Source organism: Anticarsia gemmatalis, chromosome 16 (genome assembly GCF_050436995.1).
Source record: "Anticarsia gemmatalis isolate Benzon Research Colony breed Stoneville strain chromosome 16, ilAntGemm2 primary, whole genome shotgun sequence".
Classification (NCBI taxonomy): Eukaryota; Metazoa; Arthropoda; class Insecta; order Lepidoptera; family Erebidae; genus Anticarsia; species Anticarsia gemmatalis.
Genome location: NC_134760.1, coordinates 8,418,503 through 8,445,715, shown reverse-complemented (window position 1 = coordinate 8,445,715; position 27,213 = coordinate 8,418,503). Strand labels below are relative to the sequence as shown.

Below are 27,213 nucleotides of genomic sequence, written 5' to 3'. Positions count from 1 at the left end.
ACCAAATTGAAGATTCCAACAAGAGCCTTGTTTGATTTTTTCCGGTTACATTAATATTAGTATATGATAGCAGAATATAAGAATTGCCGATTGATTCAGCTATATATTTTACAATTAGTATTCTGGCAGTACTTATATATTTTTGTATACTTTACAAGTTTTAGTTTACTTAAAAGCATCAATCGCCCAAATCAGCGGTAAATGAACCTAGCATTTTCACTATAATCACTTGTTTTAGTACTAACTACCAAGATTCTCTTAATTATAATAGTAAATTGATAGAAATAGTTTCCTGTCCGAGTCAGCCATAAGTTTGGAAGTAGTGAAGTTGGCGAAGTATCGTGAAACTTGCATAATTGGCCGGTGAGACTTCGTCGCCTGTAAGTAATGGCTCCATGATTTAGTGCCTCGTAAGCTTAGAACTATCTTCTAGGAAATTGGCTATTTGTAGTAACATGTTCTTAATGAAAATTATGTCTTTACTGATATTACGAAGTGACCTTCATAAACTGTTTTATCCGAGGTATTTTCTAAATTACTGTAAAATAATTTTATTGATATTAGAAAAAAAAAATACTGATTGGTACAGTTTGAGGAGCTGACCTAGCAATGGTTTAAATCACGGAACTTAATATGCTTTGGTTTCTGAAAGCGACTTATAATAATGATAGTACTGCCAGACTGTTTGGCCATATTTCTAGGACTAGAAAAACAGCCTATTTCCAGCAATAGGTTGCTATGAAGTAACATTAACTGTAGCAAAACGAAATAGATATGGAAATATTAATGTGAATTTGTTCTACTCTAAAGCGACACCTTTTATGACACCCATTAAAAACAACATGAAAAATCTTTATAACATTATTTTGTATAATAATATAAAAAAAATAATATCCATATTCAAAGAACTTCCTAAGTATTTAATTAACTTAATCAATGTACCCTTTGAACGTAGGATTAGCGTAAACGTTACTAAATACTTTTATACTACGTAGGAAAGATTTCATAAACATGATTTATTTGGTCAAGCCAAACAAATAAAGGTTAGGAGTTCATTACCCTATGTACTAAGTATTCCAATTAGCATTTTTATTAACAGGTTGAAGTTTTAATTAAAGGTTTTGGAATTTTTAAAACGCTACTATTTTATTGTCTACTTGGTTCGGGAGAAGTGACATTCACCTACAAGACATCAGACTCGTTTCGCCTATTTTTCTTTAAGAACTTTAGTCTTTGTAATGGTATATCAATTTGTAAGTATTTTTTAAGACGTATTGTTGCCAATGCTGCTTATTAAAAAGTTGATCAGTATAGCGATTCTCTACCTCTATCGACAACCGACAACGGGCTAGATCTATATCGAAAAAAAAAATGTATGACAGCACTTCTAGCGGGCGTCGTAGAAACTATTTTTGCAGTACATTTTAAATGTCACACTCTCGATTCTCGAATTGCGCTACTGTGTTCTTTGTCGCTATGGCAACGCATCAACGCAAACCGAAATAAGAATCTAAAGGCGGTATATTGTTAAACCGCGTCGATGTAAGGACCCGCAACGTCACCTGATCCCAAACCTTTCACGCTTCTTTTCAAATGATTATTATACCCAAGCAATAGTAAATCAAAATTATTGCCGGCCGCAAACTCATACATTTACCGTCTTACGGCCCTGACTTCATACAAAATTCACCCTGTATATCCATAGCGCGTGTTCGCATTGCGTGATCGCAGATAATCTTTTTTATGGCATTGTGCTTTTAACAAAACCTCGAAAATACCCCAAACGTATTTTCAGGACGACCCCTAAAATTTTTGATAAGCCGACATTCGTCTTAGCTAACAGGAAGTGTTTTTGCTATTAATATTTGTAAATATACAAGGCGAGATTGCGATTAAGTACGTAACTTTTTTATACATCGTACCCTAACCTTCGTTGTTTTATAATCCAGAACATCAACATGCAGAATAAATTCTACTCAACGATGTCCCACTACTGGGAAAAAAGGGACCACCATAGTAGCTAACCGTAAGAGTTTGCGTGATTTCAAGAGCTGTCTAAAAAACTCTAAGATATTATTACTACAAAAATACAATATATGCTGCAGTAGCCAATGAAACTCTTGTCTCAAAAATTCACTAATGGAATCGAAAATGAACTTTGAAATTCTTAATTTTTCGACTGCTAAATTGCCACGGTTAAAAATGTAATCCTTACCTATTATCTAATATCGTATTTCGTTTTCGCTGGTCATTCCAAAAAAATCAACTTTCCCAAAGCTCTTACAAGAATTTCGCAACTAATACTTTACATGCATAAAAAAACCATTAGAACGAATAACGACTTAAACTATACGTTACAGTGAACCAGATAAACTGGTATTGGGGTTCATGAATAACAAAATGTGTCCTTGAACCGATTGTTTAGTTGGCCGGCTACCGGTCACTTGGTACCCTAAAACGAAGGTTAGATTTGCCATGATTTACGTACGGTAAAACTGTATAGATGAATCAGGGGATACGGTGAAGGGAATTTATTTCTGTTATCCAATTTAAAACGATTAGGTGGAAACATTTTTTAAAGGCGAACGGCAGGTTTGTATGAAGAATTCGTACAGCTTATAAAATGTCATGTTTAGGTTTACTTTTTGTTTAAATTGGTAGCTAATATGATAGACAAGCTTATTTTAAAATTATTATATTTTTAAAAGTTGGGAGGTAAAAGTTATGTCCATTTTAAGAAGCCCCGATAGTTCGCTAAATTGCTCAGATGCTGTCAAAACCACAATCCAAAGCAACAGCAAATTAGCGGATGCGTAGACGTCAGAGTAACAGTGACGTCTCATGAGATTTTCTTTTTCTTTATTTGTCAACAAATATAAGCCATAGACCAAAAATTATTATTTAAATAAACAAATACTTTCTAATTAATCCGGACTTCTAAAAATAATACTCCCATATAAAAATAAGTGACTTAGTCCCCTTAATAAGTGGTACAAATTCTGTTACGAAACAACACAAACTTTAAGCTGTACGAAATCTGCCGATCTCCTTTGTTACTTAGTAAAGAAATATCGTAGACCGATATTTCTTTACTTTTTTGATGTGATTGTTAGATGCAATTGTCACATAATTTTTCTGCAGAAATTCTGGAGGCACAATAAATTCATTTAATCAATCAATAAATTTTTATACTATACATACATAAAATCAGGCCAATGTAGGAATCCAGCTGGACTAGCTAGAAAAAGTTAGATAACTAAGAATTCTTCTAGTATGTGGTCATGTGCGATATTTTAAATGTATAATCCTATTCACCCTAGCAATTTCAAACATGTATATATGTCGCCACGATATCGATAGACACATACGATAGGCACATCCCATTGAAAGTCCCTATACAATTTAACTAATTAACAAAGTTAAGAGCCACTCAAGAATGAAGGGCAAGACCACATTTTATCGCAGTGCTAAGGGTAGTGTGGTGAACTAACTAACCGCAGGGGTCGTTGATTCACATCCTTCTTTTGTTCTTACACCGCAAGGGACACAAAGGTACTACTATTTCAGTCCCAGAAAAAAATTTGAAGCCAAAGAACGACGAATATTATTAATCTGTTGGTCTGTCTGGCTACGTTTTTACGGGTAAACTTAGCGGTTTACCGATTTCGATATCATTATAGGAGATGAAAGTTAATATGCGAGCAGAGCCGCGTCGGTCAGTCTTAAGTGAGTAAAATACGGAAAAAAGTGAGAACCATTTCGTTACCTAAAAATTAATTCTGTAAAAACCTCAAGTCTCGCCGTAAAAAGTTGTGAGATGTATATAATACCAAGTCGATTAATCTATTTAGTCTCTACTTAAAGGACCTTCTGTCTTAAGTTATTACGTATGTTATTATCATGCCAATTTAAAAAAAATACCTTTAAAACAAATAGACCGACCTGGCCATCGCATGATTTGATTATTAGTATGTATCACACTACACAGCACGACAAGAAGTTAATGCTCCTGAAATGTTAATAATGGCGAATTTGTGTTTTCTTGCGATGACCAAGTCGATCTATTTGTTTTAAAGGTATTTTTTTTAAATTGGCATGATAATAACATACGTAATAACTTAAGACAGAAGGTCCTTTAAGTAGAGACTAAATAGATTAATCGACTTGGTATTATATACATCTCACAACTTTTTACGGCGAGACTTGAGGTTTTTACAGAATGTTTTTGATGGCATCTCACTTCTTTTTGTAGAGCGAACATAAGTCCAATTTGTATGGAAAGACGTTTTTTTTTCATAATTCAACATATTTTCTTATCGGAATGTTGTTCAGTTTCAGGGGCTAAAAACCCTTACCCACCCTTTACCCCCTCCCGTTATGCCTTATATAGTAGGTACCTATTTACACCTATTTATTTTATTTTCTACAGTAATAATAATTCATTAACTGCAAATGTAACCTTGTAATCTTATACATTTATATGGGATTACAAAGTTATTGTTGCAGTTGGTGTATTTAGAGAACTGGACCGAAATTAGAAAATATTAAATTTTTCCCATGATTAAGACACTAAACCCTATTTGTATTCTAAATTTTAAGTTTCTAAGTCTGCTAGAAGTACCTTAGACTTTTGATGATCGGTGAGTCAGTGAGTCAGTGAATCAGTGAGTGACAAAATTCAAAATTTTAACAAGTTGTCATTCTTTAACTACTGGTTCAAATTGACTGAAATTTTAAATATACCGTGCCTATACAATGACTGATTAGTTGCTGAAAATCCAGGCTTGTTGTTTTATCCACAACGAAATTATAGGGGTGTCAAAAATAGCCCGAATTGCTTCGAGAAAAGGATGTTACGGCCGTGCCGCTTTTTTTTTTGCTCGACTTGCGGGGGCACTTCCGTGCCCCCAGAAGCACTGTGTTGTCACGATTGTTCATAGAAATTCCTTATTACCAAATACGTCTGAGTAAGCATTATTGTTTTAATATAAATGCAGCTTTTCACTTACATAAAACTCAAGGCCGCAGGGTCTTTTCCCCTTAAACCCTTATCGCGGCAAAACCTATTATTTTCAACTCACAGTTTTGCCTTCGCGTGAAATTCTCACTGCTTAATACGTGAGTTATAATCAATACTTATATACTAATCAAGCTGTCGGATCCCAAGGTCTTAGAGACCATAACCCGGTATTTTAGTATTAAAATAGCGAAGTAAGCGGTGATAATAACAGCCATTGTAAAGCGTGATTGTGAAGAGAAATGGCGGTAAAATTACATCGTTATTGGAAAATTTCCAAGCGAAATTATTTAGAAATAAATCTCGTTTATGTTTTAAGTTTTCAAGAACACGAACTAATATTGCCGCATAATTATAGCTCTCCCGTTCTTAGGGTAGGTTTTAAATAATGGTTTATTAGATGCCTCGACTGCATTGAATTAATGGCTTGCAAAATATCACGATACCCAATTCGTTATAATCTGTGCTTCAATAGCAAGTTCCAAAATAAGTTACTGCTCCTGTAAATTTCCCCAGCGACTTAACTAACTAAAATGTGACCTTTATTTTTCTTCAACTATATATTATACATATTTTCATCTACTAAATGAAAATAATCTTAGAGAAGTTTCTAAAAGATATCGATAGGATAACTTTTGACACAAATTTCAAAACTTAGCGCCATATTTTATGATTATAAATCAATTTCCGCAACAGGAATTATAAGTGCAAGAATACTTAAATAGTAAATTATCTTTGATGTTTTCAACATTGGTTCAAGGTGTTCAAACATTGTCCGTACTGAATTCGAAACTGCAGTATTCAGTGCAATATGATTCTTTTATACCTCTATTTAAACCATCTCATACAAACTTTTCTCGTCTCTACCGATAAGCTAACTTTCAACACCAAAGTCCAGACCCACAAATATTTAGTGCTATGAACTGTAGTTCGAGAACTTAGTAGAGAGCCTTGGCGAGAGCGATGAGTCTAGATTATAATGAATAATTGAAAATGATTCTGTGTATTTCCATAATAAAGTACCTGTGTCAAAAAGGCTGCCGTCAGCTATATAAGGTTTCGGATCACTGATGTTCTTAATACTACTTAGTATACTTCCGAGGCTCTCTACAAATTTGTTGGACTATACCAAGTACACATTCAACAACAAAGTCCACCTCCACAAATATTTAGTGTTATGTACTAATATAGTGGTACGATGTCGCGAACCTATGTTCCCGTGCAATACACGGCGCGGCTCACGTGACCAGTCGCAGTAAAATTGAACGATATTGAAAGCACGCCCTTCTATGTACCGTGTGCGTTCCGCTAGGTTCACCATGACGACAGTTTTGCGACGGTTTTTAATTATAAAAGAACTTGTAATGAAAGGGCTACTTATTGCTTAAACTCTCAAATCGTTCAATAAATAAACATTCGGGAAAATAAACTCCTGTCTTATAATAAGTAGTTTAATAGTATGTAAGTCACAAACGTATCTCGGTCTTGCGAATGGCACCCCGTAGCCGCACTTCAAGCGCCGCGTGAATAATAAAATTAAGCTTACATATTTTGGCGAAAGAATGACCCAATATCTCAACAACAATTAATCCAATACTAATTCCAGGTGGTCATATCCATACATCTTGTCATAAATAAGTTCTTTACAATGTTGTCTTAATAATATCAATATGACACTCCTAGCGGGTTTCGAAGTAACATACATTTAAATCCTCGAAACTCGATACTAACGAGTTTAGGAGAATAGCGCTACAGATTTTACCATCAACGATAAATAACATGATGGAAAAGTAAATGGTTTCTTGATTTATTTGTGTACATTTTTGCCTCAGCAAAAGTTGTTAGAGTTCTTCAAGCGTGTGAGAAATGTTCACAAAGTGTTACCATGTATCAGAGCCTTCCTTTTGACAAGGAATAAGGAAATGAATGCGAGTTGCTCTGCTAATTAGCAGCGTTGCTTTTACGCTTTCATTTCGAAACATTATTAATTGTATTTGGTTGAGGAGTTTTGTTTTAGGAATTTTCTGATGAAGATATTTTTTTCAAAGATGAACCAACCATTCAGTTTTTTTTCCATAGAACAATGATATGATAGCTTCTGCTATGAAGCAAGGGAAGTTTGCAAGGATCGTACCAAGTAGCATTCTCTGGGCCTACGTTATTCTCTATGTTAATGTATGTGTGTATGTAAATAAATCTATTTCAAATACAAGACCTACATTCGGCAAGGTTACTCCAAATAATTCGGTACTGTGCCAAATTTAAACCTATGTACCGAAAACGGTCGTTGTTATTGTATTAAACAGGGTTATCGGTAATGGAATGTCCGATCTATCCGGCACAGTTGGCAACCCTAACCTCATGTGGGACCCGATTGTGATCTATGCAAATTCTAGTTTGGATGCAAATCTACACGTAAAATTGTACCTATGTTTGTTTGTATGTTTTGTTCTATTTATAGTGATCTATCCGATAGTACTAATTCAGGGTTAATTTTATCTGAATCAAGGGCTCTTTTCCAGGTCATGTTTACGTTTGTACTACGTTTTAATTGTGTTTTACGTTACGAGTGCAACATTTAGATGAACAGATTAACTTGCATTTGTTAGAGTTGATATTTATTTTCGTAGAATTTGTTATTTATACATTCCAGATACCTTTTTAGGGCAACGTTTTAACAAGTTTATTATACTTAACTTATCTATTAAAACGTCAAAAATATATGTAAAAAAGAGTCTTAGTGAAGAAAAACTTACCCAGTTCTTTTAACGATCTTACCGAAAATTTGTTTAATTTGATGCAAAATTAAATCACGAATTCAAAACTTAAATCCGACTTCAACATGCGATTGACAAAGTACAAATAGAATTATTGACATAACCTTTGTGAAAGCCTAAGTTATTGATCTAACTTTAGTTCTTAGAACTGTCATGGCTTACAGGCTTGTATTTATATAAGATATCTAGATATTTGGATGAGTCACAGTGAAAGTTGAAAGCTTTTCTTTTGGATTTGCAGCCATTCGTGACTAATATAACCTTTGCTGTGACGGTGAAATCTGAAATACAAACTGTTGTTTTAGATTGATTTTTTTTTTATACAGATAGATTTTATTTTTATAGAATTATATAAAATTTGAAGTTTGCCTCGTAAATAATTTACTATGAGATTAATTTAATCACACATACTTCAACTTCATGATAGAATACAACGTAAGATTAAGGAATGCATGATCTGGACAAATTCAACAAATCATATAAGTTACTGACATGGCACATAAATACGATAAATCAATAGTTTTTTCCCTAGTTAGTAAATATTACAAGATGATTAAAACAACCGTACACTATTTAGTTCGTTTGCTTGACATAACGGCCGAGTAGCAACGGCTTACTAGCAACGCCAGCCGGACTTTCGCAGCGGAAACATAAACCAAAATTAAAAACTTTAAAACCACCACAATAAAAAAGCGAAAAGCGGCCATAAAACAATAACACGGATCGATATAGCAGTCGCAACTCGCAATGACCCAGTTGGAGAGATGAGGCATCGAGCGCGGCAGCCGAATGCAATGACTTCAGGCATCGGTGTCACGCGAGCCGCCGTCGTAAGCTTACCACCAGCTATTTGTGTAGACCACTTGTGTTTAGACTGGTCAAATAATATAAATAGTCAGGAATTTTGTTTAAAATTTTCAATAGGTATGGTTATGTTAGTATTTTTTTAAATAAAAGTTAGCGTTTTATAATAACCCGGGTTACCATACACAAAATTAAATATTGTCGATCATCATAGACGAAAGACAGTTGCTGCTTCTGACGGTTGAAAAACTAGAACTATTCTTAAACTTAATAAACCAAGCTTTAGGTAAGAAAAACGGAGTAAAGCATTTTTTTTGTAGTATACAAAACGGCAGTTTTAAATCCGAAAGCGCTAGCATGTTTCTTTTCAAAGAAAATTTGTCACAAAACACATCGAAAGCTCGACAGTTTACTAATGAGCTAGTTAATATTCACGCAGCATACAACCAACATAGCAAAACCCATGTCTCAGAATATAAGACAAAGGAAAAAGAAAAATAAGAGTATCGATAACATTGAAACCATACAAAGATTTCGTAGAATAAAACGACGAATTTACGTTCTCGGTAAAAAAATATCGGCGTACATCTCATATTTCCTTGTGTTTTTTAAACTGGGAGAAAATTGCTTTATTCTAAAACGTTTCGAGAATAACAATTTGAATAACAGTATACATTTTTCTGAGAACATAATAATATAGTCTTCGTCCATATAAAATTGCATAGAATTTTCATTGAAAATGCTTGTTTTTCTTTTCAATATTTTCTCATAAAAGTAGACCACTCACTAGCCACACACAATAACGTGGCGATAGACGCTATTAAATTGTAATAGACTTGATGTCCAAATGGAAAAATGTTTATGAGCTGGTTGCAAATACAATAAACTACTAACGAATTTCCCGTGACAGGACCCATTGGTCGTACTTTTTTTCACCTGCTATACCTTTTAATAATTTGAGCGACAGTTATGAAGAAGCCTAGGAATCAAAACTAATTTCTAAAAAGAAATTTTATACTGCTTCACTATTCTTAAGTAAATATTCTCAAAGGCGCTTCTAAAACAAACAAGGTACACAATAGCAATTCCTTGGTCGCTATAACGACGGACAACCCCACTGTTTACGAGTCGAAGTCTGCACGAGAAACAGTAACGCACCACCTTCGTTCGAACACGAACACCCTACGATACGTTCCGGATTTTACAACCAACAACTATAACTAAACCATAATAAAATTCAAATATATTAACAAAATTTACTGCATAAAACCGAACGTGACTAAAAAACAATTCCAAATAACCGTTCCAGAATCCATTTCAAAATGAGAATAAAATTCAAAAAAATGTGTTGCCAGTTCCAATAAAATAAATTGCCTAAATTAATAAAATAAAATGATCCGTTTTATAGTGTTGTTGCTGCAATGGAATATAGTTTTAAGTGCAAGGGAACCGCGCCAAATAACTTTAGCAAATCAGGGGACGATAGCTGGAATGTATATTACGAGATTCCGGACGAAAAGGATAGCTGCTTACGTTGGAATTCCTTACGCTCAGCCACCAATTGACTTCAGGAGGTTTATGCCTCCTGAACATACGGACTTGCCGGTGTGGGAAGGTGTTAGGAATGCGACGATATACGCCCCGGACTGTATGCAAAGTGACCCAAAGAAAGAGGATGTACAGAACCCGGTCAAAAAACACGACGACTTGTTTATGAAACTTCTTGAATCTCAAATGGAGGATAAAAGGAAGAAAGAATATTCAGAGGATTGCCTTTATTTGAACGTGTATGTGCCTGACGGTAAGTGATAATTTACAGCTGTTGTATTTTAAATAATTTTACTGTCTGATAAATAAAAGCCAGAATTACGGTACCATGTGAAATATGGAAAACTTAAATTTACATAATTGGACATTTTAATTCGTGGAATTTATAACGAAATAACTTAAAGCCGTATGATATAAAGCTTACTTTAATGATACTTAATATTTTGTGTTTGACCTTCACTTGAATAATGTACCACTTATGAAACAAAATAGCGAACTCCATACACCGTAGCAAAATAAAGTTTGCAAGATAATATAACCATAACACCAATAAAATAATAAATATGATTTACAAGTGTTTGCTCCAAGCACTTTATATAACCTTGTTTAAGCACTTATTCGTAAACAACTTTGCAATAAATAGCAACTTTTTGAATTTTCTTTTTAGATAATAATTATAAAAGTACTCTAAGTAATAATAGAATATTTGTTTTTAAAATATAACAATGAATCCGTAACAGTGTCGCAATATAGCAGTTATAAAAACAAAACAAATTCGTTCTAATTTCAAAATTTGTGTTGCCATCATAAAAATTAAACGTGGCGATCTAAACCCTCATTTGCAAATAGGTGCAAAGACAAAAGGCGTTTAGAAAGCGGTGAATTATTTTTTCCCATTAGCAACATCGATCATTTTAATGTTCTAAGAGGTCTTTCTTGGTCTATTTTATATGACGTTATTAATCTCGGTCTTTACCGGAGTTTACGCTCAGTTCTAATCACTCTTTTCATTTGAACCAGTTATTGCTTCTTCGTAAGAATTTTATAAGGAAACGTATTACGACAAAGTTTAATTTATTAAGTTTTTAAGAACCTACGAGTATATCATAGCAAATTAGAGTTACCAAACACAAATAATATATGAATAACATAAAAGTACTTATAGAGTTGCCTAACGCGTCTTGCATATCTTCATAAGCAATGTATAAAACACCATAACTCATGTCACGGGGGCTGCACGCCTTGCGAACAGAAATTCGGTGTAATTTTTTTCAACCGTAAAGGGTTTTCAATTGTCACCATAGATCATAATAAAACCCCCTTATTACGGAAACTTAAGGCAGCATAAATGATATACGGAACAAAACCATATCCGGAAAGGGTCCTATGGACAAAAATATCCAGTAAAAATTACATATTCATCTCACATAGAAAATATACGTCGCTCCAATAAAACGTTAGCGTATGACCTGCTTACATCTAAATACCACGGAATTTGTGAAAAAAAAGCATAAAAAAGTCCTTCATTAACCCAGTTCGTTTCCACTCCCCTACCATCTGATAAGGAATTGGTTTCAAGTCACGTGGCGCCGATTGGCTTAGACGGCTTTCTTTCCAACTGTTATGGTATGTTATTTGCTTGTGTGGAAGTTGTTTATTAATGGCAGAAGTCGTATTTCACAAATAAACAATGGTTTGGCTGTCTCTGTGTTCAAAGCAGTAGTATATATTATAATTTGTGGTCGATTCCCTTGTACACTGTAGTGCTATTTGTATTTTCGAATTCGCGATATTAATGGCGAAAAGTAAGCTTTTTGTGTATCTACTCCTCTGTCCCCACTCGTGGGTATAATAGGTGTGATGTTATAAAGCAGTGGTTAAACACATTATCGCGTGTCTTCAGTGATAATTTCAACCTCAGACCACGGCAGATAAGGGACAGATAACCTCAAAGTCAAGTTTGTGAAGCCTAATTGTATAAATTATATTTAGACACTTGTACTATTATTGAAAAGCTTTTCAACACAACGTAAGCGTGAGTTTATTTTGTCGTAGGATGTAAGAAGAGTAAATGGAAATTACTATTTAAAGCTTCGATAGACAAATAGTTCGAAATAGCAAGCAACTAAAAAGACTAGATATTGAAAAAATAATTCATCACCGCCTTAAGCATTATTTTCTGCTTCCTATTATGATTGGTTTAAACTCTTTGATAGTTTTTTATGAGTATGTAATGCTGTGAAATTGTTAGCCAGTGTAGGTACTCATTATTGTACTAACAATAAAGTGCATATAAAACAATGCAGTTTTATATAATCCGGAATACCTTTAAAAATGATTAGCTCGTATTTACGTTTATGCATGAAACATGAAAAGCTACGTTCAAACATGGTATTTGCACGCAAATTGAACCTATTTTAATTCCTAGAACGCCAACATGCCACTAGGCTTATTAACTGAAAACTACTGTATTCTGAAACCTACTTAAATGTGCAGTACAGTACCTCGATTCTCTACCACTGTCGACTACCGACAACCGGCTAGCTATCGAAATGTTGACATTTAGAATGTACTGCCAAAATATTTCCTACGACACCCGTCAGAGGCGCTTATCAGATTTTCATACAAAATTTCTCGATGACAGTTCGGTTATCGGTAGTCGATAGTAGTAGAGAATAGAGGTATAGGAATAAATTTGTATTTTCATTTTAGGCCGGACAATGTAGTAATTTCTATAAGCAATATTGTGCTATTGAGCCCTCAATATTTACTTTACTGTGGTGCAATTAAATCTTAGCCCAGTCAAGAGGAGACCTATGCTTAGCAATTTAACAGCAGTTTGCTAAATATAAGCAAATCTATGTATTAACGATTTACATTAAAGAATAAAAATAGCCAGGCAAGGAAAACTTTCAAAATGAATAAGTTAATACTTATAAAAATAATGTGTTAAAAGAAAAAGAAACATCAATCATATTTCATACAAAGTGCATTATTAGTGATAGAGAATTGAAATTACTTAAAAAGTTTTCTCAAAAATATGTTTTTTTGCATGATTGATAAGAAACCATAAATAATCAAAATTTAACTTATTCGAATCCATAAAATTCAAACTGACATTTGAATTTACAGTTCTTACGAATTAATCTTTACAGAATTCAATAAAAAAATATTTTTTCAATCCATCAGAACAAATTTTATTTTCAAAACATTTATCTACTCAAAGGCATTGCTCAATTGGAATAAAAGTTTTTTTTCTTCAACTAATGATCGGTTAAACAATTACACAAATCGTTCCGAATTTATTTTGGTGAAAACTTTTCTTAAGCTTTTTCATTTAATTTGCGGACATTTTCTTTTGAACGATTCCTTTACGAAAAGGTTCGGGATATTTTAGTTAGGCTTATTAACAGTTCAATGATTGTCGAAAATATTTTTAAAGTTTATAGCGGAATTACTTATTCTATTCTTTATTGATAGCGATTTAAGTTTCTATAAAGTGTTGGTTATAAATAAGTGTATTTATAACCACCATTTTAATGAAAATTCATATCAATGAAAGGAGTGCCTTTCATTAATATTTCCAGGTGATATATTTCTTCCAGGTCCAATAAAAGTAGGTCAATGAATAATTTATTATAGATGATCAAACCATTTCAAGGTTATTAATATTACTAACTAATATAAAGCTTTGTAAGAGCAAGAAAGAAGTTTAGCCGTAACTTTCAAGGGTGTATCGGTTATCTAACGCATTAATATTCCGTACAAGTCTTTTAATAATGTAAAAAGCATTTCACTTTACCCAATAAAGACAGGTAAATTAAAAAGAAACGTACTAAAAACAATATAGAACAAACAGCTGCTACACAAGTGCTTACAATTGATAAAGTCCAGAAAGTCGCGTTTCTTTTCACGAGCTAATTAAATTCTTGTAAGTTTGTAAGGACCAGTTTTCTGCCTTCACATAATAGACTCTTTTCTCCTCTCTAGTTTGCAACTAAAAGCCTGAATCTACTAATTAGCTGCCGTAAATCCAGGGACTGACCTAGTGCTGTGTTTTGTCTAAGTCAATTCGAATTTATCGATACCCATTACTCAGATAGCCGTCTGTTGTTTTAAAGCGCTTTGGCTTCGTTGAAAATAAAAAGCGTTTTGATTTAAAAGTGGTATTCTGCTTTGAGGTTTAATTCAGGAACACAATATTTGTCCATTTGTTAAAATAACACGAAGTTTAAATGTTGAAACAATGCTGCGAATACAGTGTTAACAAAACATGAAGCGTATTATTGTATTTTAAAGTAATACAAATTCTCTTTTTACATACACTTGTAACTACATAGATTTCGTTCATGTTTCATTGCCTTTTACAATTCATGACAAACTTATAATTAAACATTAGCACCAGCGTACACACCTCATACCTACCTCATAAATAAAGGTGAAATTGTAGTTATTTTCACTCAACAAAGAACTACGCAACACAACATAAATCAAATCCATCAAATTGCTTTTAGATCTCACAAATAACTCGCGTGCTACATCTTAACATAAAATACTCATAAAGATAAACTGCGTGAAAATGTATGTTCTTCATACATTTGAAAACAAACATTTATTTCCGAAACTCCAAATTTTCAACCGAAACTCACATATTATTATTGGACTAACTTGTTCTGGAAGCTTCTACAAGTCTTGAAATTACCATTCCGAGCTCTCGAAATCAATATTTGCGTTTTATAACATGAATGGAAACGCTACGTTTTATGGACGACAATAAAAACACTTTTAGAGCACCCAACGTAATCCTTTTATAGCCTTTTACCATATATTATAACGTCGGGAGTTTTTCAGTACTCTGCCAACACATATGGAATTATCTTTAAAACGAGTAAAAGCAAATACTAGCTTGAGTACATTTTACTTTAATTTTTTATGTTGTATGGGCGTAAATTTTTGTCAAATTCAATTTCTAGTCTACATTTTGTGACTTTCTTATGACGCTCGCCGAAAAAGTGTCTGACTGAGTGTATGAGATAGAATGGATTGACACTGTCGTTGTTTTTATCTCCATCATAATTATTTCTTGTTTCTATTACTTATTATACTTTCTCGCAGGAGCTTGCGTTCATATTCGAAGACAGAAAGTTATTTTAAGGTCGTTTTGATCTATTTTAATATTAAAGAATCATTGCTTTAAAAAAAAGTCGTGTGTTAGCTTAAACTTTTCCTACTCAAATCCTAGTCTGCATTTTTTGGACATTCCTTTCTTGCCGTTTAGCTACATGTGACCAAATGACGTCAAAGACCTTTTGTTGACCCCCCAACGACCAGCAGTTACATAAAACAGTTATTCACGTAATCAGAACATTTGTAACCATAAATAAACTTCGTACTACTTCCATTCAGTTACAGATAATATCTTTGAATCTATTGGAGTCCACATTCATATACGGCACGAATTTGACTAAGCCTAGCTTAACAGAGTCGACGGCACAGTGTACTCTTAGTTCAGGTTTATCACGTTGACTGTGTAGAGTAATTGTTATAAGTTACTAGCTGACGTGGCAAACGTTGTTTTGCCATATAAATTAAAAAAAAATAGTATCACTTAGGGGTGTGAAAAAATAGATGTTGGCCGATTCTCAGGCCTACTCAATATGCTCACCAAATTTCATGAGAATCGGTCAAGCCGTTTCGGAGGAGTATGGCAACGAAAACTGTGACGCGAGAATTTTATATATTAGATTACTAGCTGACCCGCGCTACTTCGCTTGCGTCACATAATAGAGAATGGGTAATATTATCCCCGTTTTTGTAATTTTTTTTACTGGTGCTCTGCTCCTGGTGGTCGTAGCGTATTTTATATAGCCTATGGCCTTTCTCAATAAATAGGCTTTCCAAGAGTAAAATAATTTTTCAATTCGCACCTGTTATTCCTAAGATTAGCGCGTTCAAATAAACTCTTCAGCTTTATAATATTAGTATAGATTTTATCTTGTAAATCTTCATATAATAAGTATTTCCATTTTATGGGTATGGATAATTGTTTTGTTTATCCGGATATCCAGAAGTCTATCCCAACATCCATACTCTACGCAAACATTGACAATTTCTTGAAATAAAGTAAAAATTTTACCCAACCCCAGATCAAGTTGAACTGTTATTTTATTTGAACTTCTTTCAATGTCTCAAAATAATACTTGAAAATACAAATGTTTTTCGAATCTCTCTGGCTAAGATATTGATGACTATATCTGATATTTAAAAAGGTTCTAAAAGGCCTATCAATTTATCACACTAGCAGAAGCAATTAGTCAGGTCCATGTTTAATCTTGGTAACCTACGACCCTACTTCAGAATGTAGCCCAAACGTCAGATATACATCGCTAGATAAACCAAAACTAACTTTAAGGCTTCCAAGATATTTGGTATCAGTGAATCTAAAAGACTCAAGTAGTTTTTCACTAGATTTATCCTAACTTTTCTTTGCAAAGTTTGTTGGTGTATCTTGTATACTTTGATCTTCGACCTACTTCAAGTTTTCCGTTAAAACTAAAGATTTTTTAAGTTTAGTAGATAAAAAAGAGTTTATAGACCTGCTAGAGAATATTACTATCATTAATTCAATTACAATGCTGTATGTAACTCAGATGTTAGTAGTAGTAGTCAGATAGTGTTTTCGTGTCTAAACTTGAGAGTTTGTTTTTGTAAAAGTTCGTGCGGTAATACTTTTTTTCTTAATCCAGATTGAGAGAAAACAACAGATATGACTTGGCTTAATTATGCCAAAATCACAATCCACGCTAAGACTAATCATATTTAGAAAAATAAGGATATAAAGGACGAGTAGGCTCAACAAACGTGTTTGTTTAAAACCATAGTAACTAATTGGTAAATTATAAGAAAATCTTAGGTTTAAATACTAAAGAATCGTATGATTCTTTGATCCAATATTTTTAATAAGACATTGAACAAATATTTCATTAAAAATCAAATATTGGCAAGATGGAATTAGACATTTTTAATTTCATCAAATATTCTATGCGTTGTTTTTAGTTGTTTATTAAAAGTAATATCAACGATGAATTAAAATAAAGGGCCTAAAATATATATCTGAATAATTAATTTACAATATGTATGTTTCTAGTTCTAGTTAGTATTTTCTATTTTGTAGTTCTCACTAGTCACCGATCAGCACTTGGCCAGCGTAGTGGAATCAAACCTTAAACCTCCCTCATTCTGAAAGAAAAACCTTGCCCAACAGTGGGACAATAATGGGTTTTAATTCTTAGTTTCCATCTAGAAATACAAGATTTGAAAAATTCTAGCTCAATTTATTTATTCAAAAACATTCTTAATTTTCGGTTTCATTACCGAAAAATAAAATTCCAGTAATCATATTTCACTGATTCGTATCAAAACTAATTTATTCGTGTATTATTCATATATCTAATGTAGATTTGACAGCACCATCACGGTGTTTCGTTTTTCATTTTAATTTATTCCAACGTTTTTAGATTAGAACAGTAATTTCGTTTTCGTTAGTAGATGCAAATACGTGAATATTTTGTGAAAAATAACAGCAAGTCATTGCCCGCTAAAAAGGTTCGTATCGATTTCAAGAAAAGTAAATGGTCACTTTAGTTTGATAAATCAGTTTTGTTACCTTGTTCATTCTAAAATACTTTCATTCACACTAGTACACGCCAAAATTTTGATATACTTATTAAAAAAATCCATACACAACATTTTATCAGCAGGGGTAACTAAGTATTACAACATTAAGAACAGTAAAGTTGTATGATTATTTAGGCTGAAATATTATTTAATATAATTACTTCCACTATTTAATGGAAATATTATTTAATTGAATTTTCGGATAAATTTGTGATAAAATCATATCCACAGCATATAATATTATTTTAAAATATATTTAACAAATTACAAAATACGTTTTCTCTTTAACATGACACCGAATCATTTACGACTTCAATATAAGGCCCCAAATTATTATAATGGTCCAAAGCCTTTTTCATTTAGTCTAGTATATTGTGTTAAAAAAGGTCGATCTCATTTCTATATCAAATGTCGGGGATGCTGGAAAAATAAATTACGGGATTTCTATTACTCGAAAAGGAAAAAACATATTTTTTTGTAAGCGCTTCAAAATGTGAATCTCAATTTTCTGGGAACAGGATGATAGCGATATAGAATCAGTATAACTGAGTTCTGTGGAAAATATTGGAAAAGAAAACAAGATAAATAAATCATAGCAATATGGAATATATTTTCGAACTCAGAAACTGGAAGTGTATGATTCTACTGATGATCAAAATACGAACACGATTATATTCTAACGAATTATTATGTGGCTCTATGTATTTATAAAAAATTGCGGATGTACCTACTATCGCATAAAAGGCACATTTTACTAATTTTTTTTCTTAACTACATGTAATAACTAACAGTAACTGTAAAAAATTCAAGAAAGTAAAATGCACTTTTTTGCAATCTGGATATACTTTTTCAGGTATATCCATATTTTGTTTTTCCCATATATCCAGATTTTGTATTGGATACCAAATTTATATATAAAAAAACTCTATATTCATTTCGGTCACATAATAATACTTACATGGTTGGTTAAACCTTCAGTTGATTATAGTAGTTTATTAAATTTGATTAACTAGACCAAACACTAAATTAACTTAAGAATGCAATTAACCCAAGCAACTATTACTCATCATCAAAACTAAATCAAAACCATTTCGCTACGCGTGTAAAAAGAAAATTACCTTCCTTTTACCCGTTCATAATTTTCGAGAAACGAAAATGCCACCGTGCCTTACATTTCGTCAACATACGACCATTATCACTTGACACCTACCATCAACACAATTGCTCAACAAATTTAACCCTTCAACATGCATCACGGGTCAAATTATACTGGACGTTGTTGCATGCAATGGAAAGCTCGCTTTTAAATTATTGTACTTATTCAGTATTTGAACTCAGCTATGTTAGTTACGTGACTTAGAAAGCTTATATTTTTTATTTATGGTTTGTATTTATTTACATTTTAAATCAAAAGTATTGTTTTTGTTTTGTAAAATGGTTGACACAATGAAATATTATGGGTCTAATTTATGTGAAGAGGTGAAATTGGACTATACCGTTGCATTCTTCAACGTCCACATAAATAACGACGTCGTAACGACTAGGAAACGTAACAATTCGTTTATTACAATTGTAATTTGAACGCACTCGGGTTTTCTGGTTATATGTAAGCATTAATAACTAGTTATATTGTTCACTATATTATGCAATATAGAGAAGCTACGCAATCTATTTACTAGCTCAGCTCTATATTAAAAATCAATTAGTCAAATAAAAGTTAAGACGCGATTTTTGAGAAAAATAGTCATCAACAAAATCAATCATTAACGTCCAACTGCAAGCATAACACACACAAACACACACAAACTACCATTCTTACAAGCAAACAAAACATATTTTCAACTATAAACATTCTTAAACCCATCATAAACGTTCCCTTTAATTACTTCCTTCAAAGCAAACATCGTGAGAAGAGCCACGTGCTCATGTCAATAACGCTTTACATTCAAACGATCGATACATTTTATTAATAGACTTGTAAACTAGTGCAAGTTGTTGAAAACTAATTTTTCTTGCCGCTTGAGGGTTATTTATAAGTCAACAACTTTGATCGGTAGTTTGTTCTTTGATTGGTTTACTGAAAGTTCTCTTCACAATTTTTTTCTGTTCCTGGAAAAATGCGTTGGAAAACACTGTTTTTATAATACATTAAGTACACCCTTTTTTATAGTTATATGTTGATATTTTGTAATAATGCTCTTATGAAAAGTATTAAAATTGTCAACTGTGTACATGCCTTTCACGTCTGCGTATACCACCAAATCGAAAAAGAATTATGTTAGAAACAAAATCAAACTCGACACCATATGTATGCAATGTTAAAGTCACTGAACAATTCATCACTGTAGAGTAAATGACGAATTTAAATTGATTTTCATGTTTCAAAAGTCAACTCGTATTATGACTTTCTACAGTTGATCCATTTAAATATCTTCACTAAACATAAATACCATTTTTTTAACATTATTGAGTGCACGAGTCAAGTTATTACCTACAATTTGTCTCATGAACTAAGCAGCCAATACGAAAGCGTCCCTATAACATCGATAGTTCGTAATCGTATTACAGTACCGCACTTGAAACACTTCAAGAAATATCCCCATTTCATATAAAACACTCACCTTAGCAATAAAATAGGAATAATAAAAGGCTATCGTCCAGAAAGCCTCTATCTATAATACTTTTTTTGATAATAAAAGTTTATTCGAAGCATTGAGAAATGTTTCCTCTCTGTTCTCAAAGCGTCGCATCTCAGCGATATTCGTCAAATGGATCGTGGCAATATGAGTAGTATTATGGAGAAAGCTCTTGTGTTATTTATGATAATATTGATCACACGAGTCTTTAGTAATCATGTGTGTTTCAGGGAAAAATCGCGCATAAAATACGTTTCGCGACCCCCGCTTTGCCACTCGCAGATAGTTTGGATCACACGAAAGTGAAAAGACGTAGCGTTCGTACTTTTGATTCTGGATCCTCTATTCTCTTCATAACAATTAATCATAGGCGGTTCAAGAGCTTAGCAGTGAAAGATTAACAGAGAAATATACTTTCGTAACGCAATCTGGAATATTAATTAGTATGATGTCAAACGAAACTCCGGACCACTGACAGGCTGTATTTCATGTTGCAATAAAAGCAACCACTGAACAGCGCCATGAAAGGTACCGAAAGAAATTCACACAACTGTTTGAAAACTTCTTAACCAAGTAATATATATCTATTCTCCGATTTCTGAACTATAATTTTATTTTTACCTGTATCATTCTAATTGGCGAACATAATGCAATGGAAACAAAATCAAATTATGAAACAAAAATAATTTGTTAACGAAAATTTATCTATAATTTTATCTAATTATCTTATTGTAACATAGCTCATAAAATAAAATATTAATTAGATCATATTTTGTTCTGACTAATAATATCAGATGTCTTGAACATTTCTAAGACGTATTAGGCTTCATTTATTTTAGTGTTCTCGTTTAATCTTCCTTAAGTGAACATTTGAGTTATTTTAGGCCTCATATATTTGACAATGAAATTCAATATTTTTGGACAGCTGAAATATCTGAATCCTTATTGATTTACTGGAGATAAATCTATCATACTGGACACCAGATATACTCGTATATGCAATCTTAGAATAATGTGTCATCTTTTTTTTATTTATTGCAATTAAAAGCACATAGATGGAAAGCAGGGCTTTAAAACGTTTCAATAGGTGACTCTTGTTGCGGTTGTATTTTGGTCGCAAATAGAGGATTTGGAACGCTTTTCTCTTGGGTTTTATAGCGAACCACAGCAGTAACGGAAAACATAAATTTTCCAATGATAAGGTTATTGCCCTTCTACGCACCTTGTACGTCTATCTTCACATCTATCTTCTCTTTTACTAATCCGAAAAGTTAATAATAAAGCTGTGTAATGTTTTGAAATAAATCACAATATAGCGCTACAAATGAACGGTGTAAACTAAATGAAAAGTCGTCGCGTCGCCTGTGAAAAACTACCCGCATTGTGCAAACGAGTGACAATTTGTTACCTGTTTATTAACTGGTTTCAGTTACGTGTTGTAATTATGGTATTGCTATATTTTATATTGAAAAATATTAATTTTGAATATTGACGAGAGCTGAAAATAATATTATATGAGTCATGTTTGTATAAGAATAAGCACAGAGTTAAGTAAGTTAAATGGAATGAAACAATTTATGAATGTTTGGATCATAGTATTTTCAGTTCGTTTTGAAATGTCGTTGGCCATCAACGGAATTTCGGCTGAACAGTAAAAAAAGAAACTGGCTTCAGTTTTAAGTACTAAACACTAGTTCTAGTCAAGTTTAGTTCAGAATCTCACTCAACTTTGAATAAATGTCTGGATATTGACATTAAATGTACAAATATATCATTAAATGAGAGAAGAGGACTTTCAATATGGATGCTTAGCAGTCGAATAATACGACTTTAAAGTACATATATTTTTATATATTTTATCACTGCATTATTGACGGAAATATGCATAAAGCCGGGCTCGCCGAGAATCTAAACAAAAAAACTAAGAGAACACTTCTACACACTTGACAACCAACGCAACACGAAAAAGAGTGATTGAACGTTTTGGCGACCACAAACTCTCAATGCGGACGAGCATTCTTCAAACGACTCAACATTCATACTAAAAGCTGTAACAGCTATTCTTTCAAATAATTTCTACGGGCGGCAAATTCTTGTCAGCGGTCAGAGAATTTTTTAATAAGTTGGATGGAATTGAGGGCAAAATTGATGCTATTTTGGTACCGTGTAAGATAAAGAAAATATTTCATTAACAAATACTTTTGGGAGCATTCATTTTTTATTTACCGTGGGGTCATCAGTCAAGGGCAGTGGCGGTTGTTTTGGAATTTCCTTGCCGACCCTGATGTTTTCTCCAATGTTATTCAATTTATTTCCATGAAGGTTATGCTTATAGTTATTGGTTTCCTTCATAATAATAAAACAACAAATATATTTAGTAACGGTTAAAAAGTAGTTGAAATCTTTGTTTTTGTATTTATTATTACTAAATGTGTTTTGGATTGGTATTGTAGTTAGAACTTTTTAACAGAAATAAAATGACATTGAATTTCACTTTAGCAACAAATTGATATAAGATTAAATGAAATATTTGCTCCTTATTAAGGAGCGTATAAATAGAATATTATTACCGTTTAATACATTTTTACTATTAAAACAGTTGCAACTAAATCAAAAGAATCTCTTGAAAAAAAACCTATAATATTCTCAAAGCTTAAAACCTTTATGTAATTATAGATGCAAACAGAATAATTTTAATGTCTACAAGTTCTTATTTGCATAATAAATACTGCAAATGGAACGGCCATTAGTCTTTGCTGCGCCGTAATTATTAATCAGCTGCCTGTCGTATTCTGCAAAGAAATATACTTCAAGAAAAGAATAAAATCGTTCTTGATTCCGAAGAAAGCTTATTTATAAATATTCCCACGTTCAACATGTTTTAATAAGTGCTTGTGATGTATGAATTAATATGATTTTCTCTTTGAAGATTTCCCGTCTTATGATTATCCGAAGTATTAATATTCATATTAATTACTTTAATCTAGAATTTGAAAGCCTATCTGTATGATTTCGATGAATTTAAACCATGGAGTTAGTAAAAGGCCGGAGTTAAGCGCTATTGTTTCTATCTTCTCTTTAGCGGCTGACAATTTAAAAGCAGCACATTTAAAAAGTCATTGTCTAAAATTATCGTTTTTCCCCGAAGTATCACAAATAGATAAGTCTAGGGATCGAAAATAGAGATCCAAACAAAAACCAATAACTTTATTTTGTTTCATACACAACGCTATAAATCTAACCTTGATCACATCAATACTCAGACTTTACTCCTGTGATTTAAAATGATGTATTAGTAAAGATTAGGTAAATTTTAAAAAGTTAAAAGTATCAATAAGTTAAAATATTACAAAGACAACACAACAAAGGTCTATTTTAACTTAGCATTAAGTTTTCGTCAGCATAATACTCGAAAACTATTCTCGCGTGCTTATGCTAATTGTAATCTAAATTTAGACAGCTCTAAGATTAGATTTTAACAAAGTTAAATTGCAAATAGTAAACAAACAACAAGTTAATTTTAATACCTTCATCAAGATTGGGATTCCTAGACTTTTTATTCTACTACTAATTGTCTTAGTAATAAATTTCGTGTAAGCCCTGATTAGTTGTAACTGTTTATGAGTAAAAATTACTACACACTGTATAGCTAATCAGAGCTGAAATGACTTTATAAAAAGACAGTAGTTGAATAAAAAGTGTATAAAATTATAAGATGAGAAATGTATGGATGTTTGTTACACTTTCACGCAAATACTATAGAGCTAATAAGGATGAAATTTGGTTTATAGGTAGTTGAAGACCCAGAATAATACATAGGTTTTCTAGATTAGTCTTTATATCCCGGAGTTGTTATTGATTCATCTGAAACATGATATTGCCTAGTAAGATATCGTAAACCAATTTCTATACAAAGTTATAAGTTATTGAAATTGCTCATGTTAAATTAGATTCTTTCCTTGATCGAAATATTTGTACAAGAACTTTTTTTATTTATCAAACTGGAGCATTAGAGCCTATTTTTAAACACTCGCCAGGGAACTCCCACGCACTACTTATCGAGATTTTTACTAATGTAATACCTAGACAAAATGGAAGCAATTTACTTTAGAACAAAAGCTTCATATACCTGAAGCAATTCTACGAAATCTCTCAATACTATTACGGGTAAGATGTAGTAAACTCACGTGGCTCTGCTTGCATCCTATGTTTCAGGCACATAGATGTTTCTGGAAAAAAAAAAACTACTTATTAATAAATAGGTAGACTCTTCAACTTTTGCTCTGTTACTTTTCATAAAAATTTATTGAGCATTTTTACATGAAAATATAAAAGCCTCTCTGGTAGGCTTTCGCATTTATAATATTAGTAGAGAAGTATAGATGTGTTCTACTTCTTAGCTTCCTAGCGACAATTAATTATCTAAATTAATTACTTTTACACGAGGTTCATTAAAATCTTAAGATTCTCAAGTTCAATGAATCTGAATCCCTGTCATGTTAACCTTTGAGAATGTTTACGGAAGTAGGTTCTATGATAATGTGATTTGACACTAATTTTTCTTCACAAAGCTTAATGAGACTTTGAAAGTGCCTCTTTCATCGATATTCATGTATTCACGAATATATTCGTGTATTTTACCAATTCTACTTTTTTCTATACGTACTTACCTCTACGCAACAATTAGAAATCGTCGGTCAAACTTTTGTTAACTAAAGTATCGATTATATTAACCAAGCTTTAAAGTGTAGAATTCACTAAACGCCTACTACAAATGCAAGCAAAGAAACGCTTATGTGAAATACAAGTCTCTCCGACTATAGTTTCCATACATTCTGCAGTATTTTTTAGATTGGCCCTTGTCTTCCTAGTACTGCCTAGTAGCAATGTAATATTTCGAGTGATTGCTATAGATTTTTTTGGTTATACTATAGGACTATATCGGAGCGCTTATTTTTATCGCTAAAATTGTCTGAACACCGAAAAATATTTCGAGGTATTTTTAAAAGAAAAGTTGGCTTTATATTAAATCTACATTGCCCTAAATCTGGTATACGCCATTATATTATAAGTTAATGTAAAACATTCTTCGAATTTACTCTCCTATTGCCTTTAATTACAATTTCAATTTCCTCCATTCCTAAGAATAACTCAGTCATTAGTATTTCGATTCGAAGGCATTAATTGCTCTGCAGATTTTTACACGGGTCTCTCAGTCTTCAATTAATTTCCTTTGACTGTACCACTTGGAAAATTGATTATGCCCACTTCTGTACTTTTATATTTAATTTGTTTTTTTTCTATAATTACATTTGTAATGGTCAATTTCGTTTATGATTGGTTTTGAAGTGAAGTAAACATTTTCTTTAATAAAAATATAGATTAAAAGAAAATTTATACAGTTTGGAAGGTAATTAAGTATTTTTGAAGGTATTTTTATTGACAGTGTAAAGGAAAATATTTTATAAAAACTCATGTATTTAGCTACGAAACCTAAATATTGTTTTCGATTTAAATTTTTGTTTGAATTTTGTTGGGACAACATTTAATGCAGAAATGCAATGGTTTAAATTAATCTGTGTACATATTACACATTTCATAACATTTGAATAAAAGATTTTGTAATTTTAAATACTCCTACAAACGCTTTCATCGATATGAATCCACGAGCCGTTCTAAGAAATTAAAAGGAAAGTGTTTCAAGGAATCGGGAACGGTACTCAGTTATCAATTCATAATGGGTCTTTCCGATGTAATCCTAGATATTATGAGAATTTCCTTTTCATATTTAAACAATGCAAGTTATAATGATTCTGATGTTCTATTTTAAGCAGTATTATACGACATTATAATGATGAAGTACTAGCTTGGTGAAAATATATCGCTGGGGAAAATGGTAGCGCCTGTCCGTCGTGCTGTGTCTGTGTGTACTCGTATGTCCGTCGTAACATTACTATTTTGGCTAAAAATAAATAAATATTTAAACAAATCTATACTAATATTATAAAGCTGAAGATGATTGTTTGTTTGTTTGTCTGATTTGAAAGATTCTTTCAGTGTTAGACAGCCCATTTATTGAGGAAGGCTATAGGCTATATATCATCATGCTACGACCAATAGGAGCAGAGTACCTGTAAAAATGATACAAAAACGGGGAAAATTATGACTCTGATATGACGCAAGCGAAGTTGCGTGGGTCAGCTAGTAATTGATATAATCGATAAGAATCTTAAAAATAATTATAATCATTGGTACATACTACCTTCTCCTCTTTGAAGTCAGTAAAATATTCAAATAAATATGATCGTTTATACAACTACCTATTACCTAACATGTAATGGAAAATTTTCATTCTGAATACTTGTAGAGGTACCTAATTTTCGACATAAAATCTTTTGATTGGGTCACCGCCCACGTTTCTATAAATACGGCTGACTTTTATTCTAGAAAGTATTTGAAAATGTTTCGGGAACAACTTGCTTAAGAAAATTCAACAAGAATTAACAACATTAAAATTCTACATACAATTGAAATTAGCCGAATTCGTAACTTTAATATTTTCTTACACTTCTTTTGTTTGAGCGTTGCTCGAAGTTATGATTCGCGATAGGAAAATTTGTAGAAAATATAGGTATCTAAATAGATATACACGGAAATATATAATGCTTATCACTTATATACTTACACGTGGTAGCATATCGAGCCACAGTTTAGAAAAAACTGGCAAACATTTTAACATTAGTTTAGAAAAGTA

General features: G+C 32.3%; 1 protein-coding gene across 1 annotated transcript in view; it reads left to right on the top strand.

Annotated features, from left to right (window-relative positions):
- The first annotated feature begins 9,764 nt into the window (after positions 1-9,764).
- The window catches only part of LOC142979178 (carboxylesterase 1C), a 30,004-nt gene continuing 12,555 nt past the window's right edge, over positions 9,765-27,213 (top strand). The window contains exon 1 of the mRNA XM_076123969.1: positions 9,765-10,399. Within this exon, the coding sequence (XP_075980084.1) occupies positions 9,991-10,399 (409 nt within the window). The 5' untranslated portion in view covers positions 9,765-9,990. The remainder of the gene's footprint in view (positions 10,400-27,213) is intronic.